This window comes from Oncorhynchus tshawytscha, linkage group LG22 (assembly GCF_018296145.1).
Source record: "Oncorhynchus tshawytscha isolate Ot180627B linkage group LG22, Otsh_v2.0, whole genome shotgun sequence".
Lineage (NCBI taxonomy): Eukaryota > Metazoa > Chordata > Actinopteri > Salmoniformes > Salmonidae > Oncorhynchus > Oncorhynchus tshawytscha.
The window spans coordinates 24,085,735-24,098,142 of NC_056450.1; the positions used below are offsets into that span (position 1 = coordinate 24,085,735).

Consider the following 12,408-nt stretch of genomic DNA (forward strand, 5'->3'; position numbering starts at 1 on the left):
TTGTAGCTAGAGTCAAGTACTTTCTGTGGCACACATCAGAGTCAAATACTTTCTATAGAACAAACTTCAAGTCAGGATAGGCAACCGAAATGAATAATGAATGTATGTGTGTTATATTAAACATAGAGGAGGGAGTATAATATAGGCAAGCAATAAACCTTTCAGAACAACTACTAGTCCAATAAGAGATGGGAGAGGTGACAAATGTTGGTAAAGAGATTTATTTATAGACTAATACACTTGAAACAAATAGCCAAACCGAAAACTGCAGACATTACTTGTGCCTGCCCGCGATCAAAATTACATCAAAAATAAAATGAAACGGAGCCTAACGTGATCAGACATCTCAACTAGCATGCAAGTTGCAACAATGAAGAATTGAGTGTGTGCGCGTTCACGTGAAGGGGGGATTCTGGCAGGGGGGATCTTTTCGACACCACACCTGAACGAAATAAATCAAATCTGAGAGGTGCCGGATCCTGTTCTGGCTCAAATTAAGCACTGCTTGGGGGACTACATGTTTACTGTAGCCTTGTAAAACTTGCCATAGCGAACACTTCAAGAAAACAGAAATTAACTTTTAGTAAAACAATAATTTTTCAGTGTATTAATGTGGTGCTTCATTGTATTGCATCACACAGCTTTATTGTCCAGAGTTGCAATCAGGTTTATTGTGAGCTGCAATCAGTTGTTTTTAGCAGCTTTACAGTACAAGTAGTCTTGTTCCTCTCTTTAATCAGTGAGTTATCCAAAATGGGGCAATGCTCAAATGTAATTTCAGGTGAAGCAGTACATTTCATGTGATACTTGTGATAATTGATTAACTGAAAACTAGCCAAAGCTGAAAATTGTCTCTTGAATAATAGGTTTTAAAATCTATGACAATCATCTGGTGTTTTAGGTGCAAAAATGTAACCATTAATTAGTAATTAGTTACTGTGTAGCTACTTGCAGTTCTACATTAAGAAATTAGTAATGTATCATTTTTTTCTGGGATAATAATGAATGATATTAGCAGGCACCACCTACAGTCGGTAATGGTAAATCCCTTCAGAAAGGTTCTCTCCCTCGCCAGATTTAACATCAAGGTCTGATGCAATGGACACAAATCCCTGTGGGAGAAAAAAACATCTGAATGAACCCAAAATACTGTCTTTTTTATACCTTTATTTAACTAGGAAGTCAGTTAAGAACAAATTCTTATTTTCATTGATGGCCTAGGAACAGTGGGTTAACTGCCTTGTTCAGGGACAGAACAACATATTTTCACCTTGTCAGCTCCGGGATTCAATCTTGCAACCTTTCAGTTACTAGTCCAATGTTCTAACCACTAGGCTACCTGCCACCCCTAGTTCTGGTGTATCTCCCAGAACTACTTTGGTGAAAGTAAAGATACACATACACACTGTTAAATAGTTAATTAATGGTACCCAAACTATCTACACTGACCCTATCTACACTGACCCTATGCACACTCACTAGACTATACACACACACACACACACACACACACACACACACACACACACACACACACACACACACACACACACATACACACTGTTAAATAGTTAATTAATGGTACCCAAACTATCTACACTGACCCTATCTACACTGACCCTATGCACACTCACTAGACTATACACACACACACACACACACACACACTGTTAAATAGTTAATTAATGGTACCCAAACTATCTACACTGACCCTATCTGCACTGACCCTATCTGCACTGACCCTATCTGCACTGAGCTATGCACACACACTAGACTATACACACACACACACACACACACACATACACACTGTTAAATAGTTAATTAATGGTACCCAAACTATCTACACTGACCCTATCTGCACTGACCCTATCTGCACTGACCCTATCTGCACTGACCCTATGCACACACACTAGACTATACACACACACACACACACACACACATACACACTGTTAAATAGTTAATTAATGGTACCCAAACTATCTACACTGACCCTATCTGCACTGACCCTATGCACACTCACTAGACTATACACACACACACACACACACACACATACACACTGTTAAATAGTTAATTAATGGTACCCAAACTATCTACACTGACCCTATGCACACTCACTAGACTATACACACACACACACACACACACACATACACACTGTTAAATAGTTAATTAATGGTACCCAAACTATCTACACTGACCCTATCTGCACTGACCCTATGCACACTCACTAGACTATACACACACACACACACACACACACACACACACACACACACATACACACTGTTAAATAGTTAATTAATGGTACCCAAACTATCTACACTGACCCAATCTGCACTGACCCTATGCACACTCACTAGACTATACACACACACACACACACACACACACACACACACACACACACACACACACACACACACACACACACACACATACACACTGTTAAATAGTTAATTAATGGTACCCAAACTATCTGCACTGACCCTATCTGCACTGACCCTATCTGCACTGACCCTATCTGCACTGACCCTATGCACACTCACTAGACTATACACACACACACACACACACACACACACACACACACACACACACACACACACATACACACTGTTAAATAGTTAATTAATGGTACCCAAACTATCTACACTGACCCTATCTGCACTGACCCTATCTGCACTGACCCTATCTGCACTGACCCTATGCACACTCACTAGACTATACACACACACACACACACACACACACACACACACACACACACACACACACACACACACACACACACACACACACACACACACACACACACACACACACACACACACACACACACACATACACACTGTTAAATAGTTAATTAATGGTACCCAAACTATCTACACTGACCCTATCTGCACTGACCCTATGCACACTCACTAGACTATACACACACACACACACACACACACACACACACACACACACACACACACACACACACACACACACACACACTGTTAAATAGTTAATTAATGGTACCCAAACTATCTACACTGACCCTATGCACACTCACTAGACTATACACACACACACACACACACACACACACACACACACACACACACACACACACACACACACACACACACATACACACTGTTAAATAGTTAATTAATGGTACCCAAACTATCTACACTGACCCTATCTGCACTGACCCTATGCACACTCACTAGACTATACACACACACACACACACACACACACACACACACACACACACACACACACACACACACACACACACACACACACACACACACACATACACACTGTTAAATAGTTAATTAATGGTACCCAAACTATCTACACTGACCCTATCTGCACTGACCCTATGCACACTCACTAGACTATACACACACACACACACACACACACACACACACACACACACACACACACACACACACACACACATACACACACACACACACACATACACACTGTTAAATAGTTAATTAATGGTACCCAAACTATCTACACTGACCCTATCTGCACTGACCCTATGCACACTCACTAGACTATACACACACACACACACACACACACACACACACACACACACACACACACACACACACACACACACACACATACACACTGTTAAATAGTTAATTAATGGTACCCAAACTATCTACACTGACCCTATCTGCACTGACCCTATGCACACTCACTAGACTATACACACACACACACACACACACACACACACACACACACACACACACACACACACACACACACACACACACACACACACACACACACACACACACACACACACACACATACACACTGTTAAATAGTTAATTAATGGTACCCAAACTATCTACACTGACCCTATCTGCACTGACCCTATGCACACTCACTAGACTATACACACACACACACACACACACACACACACACACACACACACACACACACACACACACACACACACACACACACATACACACTGTTAAATAGTTAATTAATGGTACCCAAACTATCTACACTGACCCTATCTGCACTGACCCTATGCACACTCACTAGACTATACACACACACACACACACACACACACACACACACACACACACACACACACACACACACACACACACACACACACACACACACACACACACACTACATTGACACTCCTACACAAAACCCACACACATTCACATACACACACACATAACACACATACATATTACACACACACGCACAGACATAAACACACACTTTTACACTCATCATTTGCTGCTGCTACTCTGTTCTTTATTTTACTTTTATTATTATCTACCCTGATAACTAGTCACTTTACCCTGCTTTCAGGTACATATCTACCTCAAATACCTCGCACCTCTACACATTGATCTGGTACTGGTACTCTCTTTAAAAAAAAATGTATTCCTCTTGTGTTACTATTTTATTTTTAAACTCTGCATTGTTGGGAAGGGCTCGTAAGCAAGTATTTCACAGTAAAGTCTACACCATTTGTATTCGGCGCATGTAATATAACATTTGATTTGACACACACTTACATACTCAAAATACTCAAAACTGGCAAAACATACTCAAAACATACTCAAAACTGGCAAATTAAACACATTTACAGATTTCCAACCTATACTAATTGAGGCTGGTTTAAAAGATACACTAATAGATCAAATCCAATCAAATTTGATTTGTTACATGTGCCGAATACAACAGGTGTAGTAGACCTTACCGTAAAATGCTTATTTACAAGCCAACAATGCGGTCTTAAGAAAAATAAGAGTTAAAAATTAGTTTTAAAGTTTCTAAAAAATGATTAAAAGTAACACAATAAAATAATACATGGTATCAGACCTGCTGGATCTTCAGCGCAGGGTTAACCAGATGGATGTGGTGCATGGTGGGTAAAACAATGCCCTCCTCCAGTTTGGCTGCAACAAACAAAAACCAGTAGTTTAGGGTAACTATTTCAGCAGTCCAGTCATTAGGTTTACACACAATGGTTTTGTATGTTAAAAGGTAATACCATGATGAAGTGTGGTTTGACAATGTGTATATGGTCAATATGAACATGAATAGGCCTACTGTAGTACTACTCTAGGATTGTATGCTCTTTCTCCCACATACATTTCAGAACTTACCGTTCAGTTTAGCTAACACTGAAATCTTCATCCCCAGCTTCATAAACTTTTCCAGGGCTGCAGTCTGGAAAATAGTGATCGTTGTCAACATTTGGTAGCTCTTTATTTATCCATACAGGGCCAGTTTCCCAGATACAGATTAAGCTTAGTCCTGGACTAACAAGCATGCCTAATGGAGAAACCGTCCCACAGAGTACTGAGGTAAAGCAGTGCACCATATCATTGTAAAGGTAATGCAGTGTCTTTGCATCCTACCTGGAATGTTCCCACTTCACTTGATGCAAGTGTCAGGGTAAAACTAGCAAATGGAGAGTTGTATTACTCAATTAATTTACAAATCAAATGTATTTATTTAATTAAAGTGGAAGTGAAACTCATCTTACTTGCTTAGTTCCACCAAGCCGTTGAGTTTCTCTTCTGAAATGCGTATCATCCCACTAAAAATGGAGTCCTGGAAGAGAAGAATTGATTGGAATTAACCCTGCACAGAATGCATTCTGAAAGTACATATTAACTGAAAAGGATTTACATGAACCCTGAACCAAAAAAGCTAACTCACAACATTGAGCTTGAACAGTGGAGTCCGTGAAGCATTTGGCTGGATGGCAAAGGCCTTAACAGCACCTGGAAATTCCATTGTCACCTTATCAGCCTGGAAGGAAAACATTGGAACGTCCCTGGCATACACCTGCAGTTCCATCAGCATGTTGGGGAAGAGCTTGGGAAGCTGGGGGGGATGTAATAGTGCATTTAGAAAGATTTTGTTCAAGGTCAAAACTACACTGTCCATTAACACACTCATTGACAGTTTATTAAGTACACCACCCCGTTCACGAAAATGGATCGCTCCTACAGATAGTGATTCACGTGGCCTTGGCTTGCTATATAAAGCAGGCAGACAGGCATTGAGGCATTCAGTTACTGTTCGATTGAATGTTAGAATGGGCAAAACTAGTGACCTAAGCGACTTTGAGCGAGGTATGATCGTGGGTTCCAGGCACGTCGGATCCAGTATTTCAGAAACGGCTGCTCTCCTGTGCTTTTTTCATGCACGACAGTGTCTAGGGTTCACAGAGAATGATGCGACAAACAAAAAACATCCAGTCAGCAGCAGTCCTGTGGGTGAAAACAGCTCATTGATAAGAGAGGTCGAAGGAAAATGGCAAGAATGTGTGCAAGCTAACAGGCGGTACACAAGCAGACATATAACGGCGCAGTACAACAGTGGTGTGCAGAACGGCATCTCGGAACGCACAATCCGTCGATCTTTGTCACGGATGGGCTATTGAATCAGATGACCACACAGGGTTCCACTCCTATCAGCTAAAAACAAGAAGCAGCTCCAGTGGGCACGCGATCACCAACACTGGACAGTTAAGAAGTGGAAAAACATTGCCTGATCTGACAAATCCCGGTTCCTTTTGCATCATGCTGATAGCAGTCAAGATTTGGCATAAGTAGCATGAGTCCATTGATCCATTTTGCCTGGTGTCAACGGTACAGGCTGGTGACGGTCGTTACTGGTGTGGGGAATGTTTTCCTGGCACATGTTAGGTCCCTTCATACCAACTGAGCAACGATTGAATGCCACTGTGTATCTGAACATTGTTGCTGGCCAAACCCAATAGAGCATCTTTGGGATGAGATGGAATGGGCCGTTTGCAGTATGAATGTACCGCTGTCCAATCTGCAGCAACTGCGTGATGCCATCACGTCAGCATGGACCAACATCCCTGTGGAATGTTTCCGACAAGAATTCAGGCTGTTCTGGAGGCAAAGGTGGGTCTGACCCGGTACTAAATTGGTGAAGCTAATAAACTGGCCACTGAATGCATTTACCTTTGGCAATGGCCAAGGATTTTCTGGGTGTTACCTGAGGGATGAGAGGCCCGAAGGAGGTTGTGTTGAGACGGAAAGGAGAGGCTTTGGGGATCTGAGATAAATAGAGGAAGTAAGGGGAAGGGTTAAATGCGAAGGTTTCTCAACAGTTTGCATACTTAGATTAAAAGGAGCGAAATGACTGTAGTTGACAGAAAAACAGACGGACAGACAGACAGACAGACAGACAGACATGAACATTTGCACGCACACACACACACACACACACACACACACACACACACACACACACACACACACACACACACACACACACACACACACACACACACACACACACACACACACACACACACACCTTTACCATAATTCTAAACCTAACCCTAATTGTAACCCTAAACCTAACTTCTAAACCTAAAATAGCAATTTTCCTTGTTTTACTATCCTTGTAAGGACTTCTGTTCCCCACACACACACGCACACACACCATGCTGTCGTTTATTTGGGCCTGCAGGAGTCCAGCGGAGAAGTAAGCATAGGAGGCAGAGTTGACAGTGAATTCAGACAGGCCCAGGGAGAGCATGTGGCCTTTGTCCTCTGCCAGATGAAAAGGCTCGGCCTTAAAAGGAGGATCTGTGTGACTCTGAACACTGTAGAACTCACCCTGGAACACAGAAATCAGTCAATCTGAGCAAGGATCCTGAGTTTTAAAAAAGACACCATTTGTTACTGATGCAAAGTATGATACCCCCAGTCCCCACCCTATTTTCTTCATGTAACACAATCATATTGGGTTATGTTGTATCCATTCACATCAGGTAAAGCTACCTTCAAATCCAGACCAAGGCTAATAGAATCGACGAGGGGTGAGTTAGTGAGGGGGACGTCCAGAACTAGAGCAGAATTGACCTTGAAGGACACTGTAGTGAAAAAACAACACCATGAGCACCACAATACTGGTAGAAAGAATATTTGTGAAGCCTATTTTCTTCCTTTGTCCTCCCTACTGCAATACCTTGCATTTCTGCTAGATGTCGCTCCAAATCGGTAACATGCTCTTCAACCAATGGGCAGATCTGGGTGCAGTGATATATATACATTATATGGTCATGCAGTCAGTTGAAAAACACCACACATCATTTGAACATTTACTGGTATAAGGAATACAAATCATGAGTGAATCAATTTACTCACTCTTTCCTCAATTATAGCTTTAATGCGATGGTGGAAAAGGCTCACAAATGGCTGGAAGATCAAACTGTTAACAAAATGGTTACCAAATTATAATTATGATTATAAATCTCTTTCTTTCTCTCTCTCTCTCTCTCTAAATACATTTTGAAACATACCTGGCGCCTCCATGGAAATTGATTGATGCCTCGCCGACCTTGGCATCACAGTTTTTGCTGGAGATAGAAATGTGTCCACTCTGATCACTTCCTATCTGCACCACAGAGGTCACATCCACATTGAACACTGCCAGGTCAAATGAGCCACCATCGGTTCTGCAAACACACAGAGAGTGGAACAAGACATAATGTTATTAGAAATTTGATTTGTTTTGAAGTCATTACAAAAGGAACAGGCTTCAAAGCTCAAATCTTCTGATGTGAAAACAGGATGAGCCGTTGAGAGAACTACTGTACTCATTCTTATCTGACTGGTCCCAGATATAATATGTTTGTTCTCTGTACAGATTTAGTGTATCAGTGTATCAGTTCCTGTTATACTGTCATCAGCAGTTGTGTTACCAGTAGTTGTGTTACCTTGTGTCACCAGTAGTTGTGTTACCAGTACATTTAACAAAGATTCTCCCTTTTCAGGAGACAGACATCAATAATGTACCTGACCCTCATAATCCAATGGCATGGAAAGATTCAACGATGGAAAAATAGAAAAACAGGCACCAATCAGACAACAGAAACTGATCGCTGTCACTCACATGATGCCAAAACGTGTGTGCCAATTTCCACTCATTGAAATGCTGAGGCCACTGATCACAGCCTTGAGTCCCACGCCCTCATAGAACTCCACTGAAGGCTCTGGAACATCACACCCAGACACTGAGATTCTAGAGAGAATGATGGTGGAGACAGTCAATGTTTTGCACATTGTGTCAATAGCACTGTTTTAAATCATAGAACTAGATCTTCGGAGACTATGTTATAATATTAGACCCAAACTCATTCTTGGTACTTTGCCACCAAAGGACAAAGCACAAAATGTCTGTAGCAGGTTCTTTGACTAATGATGATTAAGTTAAACGTTATTCTGAACAGTAATGGTTTACTTTAATTTCATAAATAAAAGCCACAACATGTACCCGTCAAGGACGTAGTGCACCGTTCCTATACCAATGTCAACACCACCACTGACATCTGGTATGATCACACTGCCTATCTTCTCCTGCATCCAATCAGCCCCAATGTGTGACCCTGGAGGATACAAGAATAAAGTAGCTGTTGAAATGCAATTTCTCTGGTTTGGTATTTTAACTCAAGACAATTGAGGAAATAGCATTTTCTTACCATATTGAAGTCCTTTATTTGTCAATATGGCCTTTATTGCAGGATTTTGTCCAAAAGCATGATTGGTAAGATTCAGGAGCAGTATTAGGAGGGATAACATGCTTAACACCCTATATGGAGAGATATACAGTGTTGTTCCTCTGAAATAGTACTGCTTTTATAAAATACCACAAACAACTTTTTTTTTCAACTATATCCAGCAAATCAGCAAATAAAGATAATTTTGTTAACATGATTTGCATAAGAGATACATACATACAGAGACTATAGATTTATGCATGTACAACAAAAGGAAGAATTTTACCTAGGTTGATTATTAGCTCTAGTGTAGATAGATGGCTGTAGGTCTGATTTGGGACTGTGCTCAAATCATGTGATATTTATATATAGTCTATTAGCTTCCTGTTTCATTGTAAAGTGAAACTGCCGAACACCTATCCCCTTTGGTGAGTGGTGCTGAGATATACTGTTGCTAAGTAGAGTGTGAAAAACAGGAAACATACTCTCTATGTCTGATGACTGTTAAACTTTTCTTTTGGTCTGCTTTATAATCTCCATGTTTTAATAGCAGTGCTTAGTAGAATCAGGAGAAGGCTCATAGCAAATAAATGTTCCATGAAATAAGGACTCCCTCTTTACTCGTTGTCTTCCTCCAGCTTGGAGTAAGCTAGCACACTCCAGTCGAGATACAGTAGCAGATATTTATCCAAATAACAACTGAACAAAATAATAGTGCGTCAACCCAGCGTCTAAATTGTGACATTTATTAGACTTATTTATTAGGCTTACAAAGAATATTATTTTTTAACTATTTTTTTCTCAACAGTCCCCGAAGTGTCCAGTTGGCTTTAACCAACATTTGGTCAAGAGGCCCATGGACCGGCTCCCAACCAACAAGACATGAAATATGAGTGATGTCTTTACTAATTAACTAAATGTTGTTTTATGTTTTTTTGTACATTATACCTTGAAGCTATTTTATCGCCCCCAGAAACCTCCTTTTACTCTCTGTTCCGGACGTTCTAAACGACCAATTCTCATAGCTTTTAGCCGTACCCTTATCCTACTCCTCCTCTGTTCCTCTGGTGATATAGAGGTGAATCCAGTGCCTAGCTCCACTCCTATTCCCGAGGCGCTCTCTTTTGATGACTTCTGTAACCGTAATAGCCTTGGCTTCATGCATGATAACATTAGAAGCCTCCTCCCTAAGTTTGTTTTATTCACTGCTTTAGCACACTCTGCCAACCCGGATGTTCTATCCGTGTCTGAATCCTGGCTGAGGAAGACCACCAAAAATTCTGAAATCTCCATTCCGAACGACAACATTTTCAGACAAGATAGAACGGCCAAAGGGGGCGGTGTTGCAATCTACTGCAGAGATCTGTCCTACTATCCAGGTCTGTACCCAAACAATTTGAACTTCTACTTTTAAAAATCCACTTCTCTAAAAACAAGTCTCTCACTGTTGCCACCTGCTATAGACCACCCTCTGCCCCCAGCTGTGCTCTGGACACCATATGTGAACTGATTGCCACCCATCTACCTTCAGAGCTCGTGCTGCTAGGCAACCTAAACTGGGACATGCATAACACCCCAGCCATCCTACAATCTAAGCTTGATGCCCTCAATCTCACACAAAATATCAATGAACTTACTAGGTACCGCCCCAAAGCCGTAAACACGGGCACCCTCATAGATATCATCCTAACCAACTTGCCCTCTAAATACACCTCTGCTGTTTTCAACCAAGATCTCAGCGATCACTGCCTCATTGCCTGCATCCGTAATGGGTCAGCGGTCAAACGACCTCCACTCATCACTGTCAAACGCTCTCTGAAACACTTCAGCGAGCAGGCCTTTCTAATCGACCTGGCCAGGGTATCCTGGAAGGACATTGACCTCATCCCATCAGTAGTGGATGCCTGGTTATTTTTTTAAAATGGCTTCCTCACCATCTTAAATAAGCATGCCCCATTCAAGAAATTTAGAACCAGGAACAGGTATAGCCCCTGGTTCTCTCCAGACCTGACTACCCTTAACCAACACAAAAACATCCTATGGCATTCTGCATTAGTATCAAACAGCCCCCGTGATATGCAACTTTTCAGGGAAGCTAGAAACCAATACACACAGGCAGTTAGAAAAGCCAAGGTTAGCTTTTTCAAGCAGAAATTTGCTTCCTGCCACACAAACTCAATAAAGTTCTGGGACACTGAAACTTCTTGGAGAATATGACCACCTCTTCCCAGCTGCCCACTGCACTGAGGATAGGAAACACTGTCACTACCGATAAATCCACTATAATTGAGAATTTCAATAAGCATTTTTCTACGGCTGGCCATGCTTTCCACCTGGCTACCCCTACCCCGGTCAACAGCACTGCACTCCCCACAGCAACTCGCCCAAACCTTCCCCATTTCTCCTTCTCCCAAATCCAGTCAGCTGATGTTCTGAAAGAGCTGCAAAATCTGGACCCCTATAAATCAGCCGGGCTAGACAATCTGGACCCTTTCTTTCTAAAATGATCTGCCGAAATTATTGCAACCCCTATTACTAGCCTGTTCAACCTCTCTGTTTTGTCTTCTGAGATTCCCAAAGATTGGAAAGCAGCTGCGGTCATCCCCCTCTTCAAAGGGGGATACACTCTTGACCCAAACTGCTACAGACCTATATCTATCCTACCCTTCCTTTCTAACGTCTTTGAAAGCCAAGTCAACAAACAGATTACCGACCATTTCGAATCCCACCATACCTTCTCCGCTATGAAATCTGGTATCAGAGCTGAAACCATACTGTGCAGCCGTATTCATTGACCTGGCCAAGGCTTTCGACTGTCAATCACCACATCCTCATCGGCAGACTTG

The 12,408-nt window shown here is 41.7% G+C and overlaps 1 protein-coding gene across 1 annotated transcript; it reads right to left on the reverse strand.

Moving 5' to 3' along the window:
• Window positions 1-205: 205 nt before the first annotated feature.
• LOC112222137 (lipopolysaccharide-binding protein) lies at window positions 206-9,943 on the reverse strand. The gene is made up of 16 exons (XM_024384772.2): window positions 9,849-9,943; window positions 9,545-9,654; window positions 9,340-9,451; window positions 8,959-9,087; window positions 8,366-8,521; window positions 8,211-8,274; window positions 8,032-8,092; window positions 7,845-7,936; window positions 7,504-7,680; window positions 7,051-7,110; window positions 5,737-5,904; window positions 5,561-5,628; window positions 5,433-5,475; window positions 5,178-5,241; window positions 4,891-4,967; window positions 206-1,112 (listed from the first exon to the last, which is right to left on the reverse strand). The coding sequence occupies exons 2-16, from the start codon at window positions 9,642-9,644 to the stop codon at window positions 1,026-1,028; spliced, it is 1,458 nt and encodes a 485-aa protein (XP_024240540.1). The 5' UTR covers window positions 9,645-9,654; window positions 9,849-9,943; the 3' UTR covers window positions 206-1,025.
• Window positions 9,944-12,408: the final 2,465 nt, after the last annotated feature.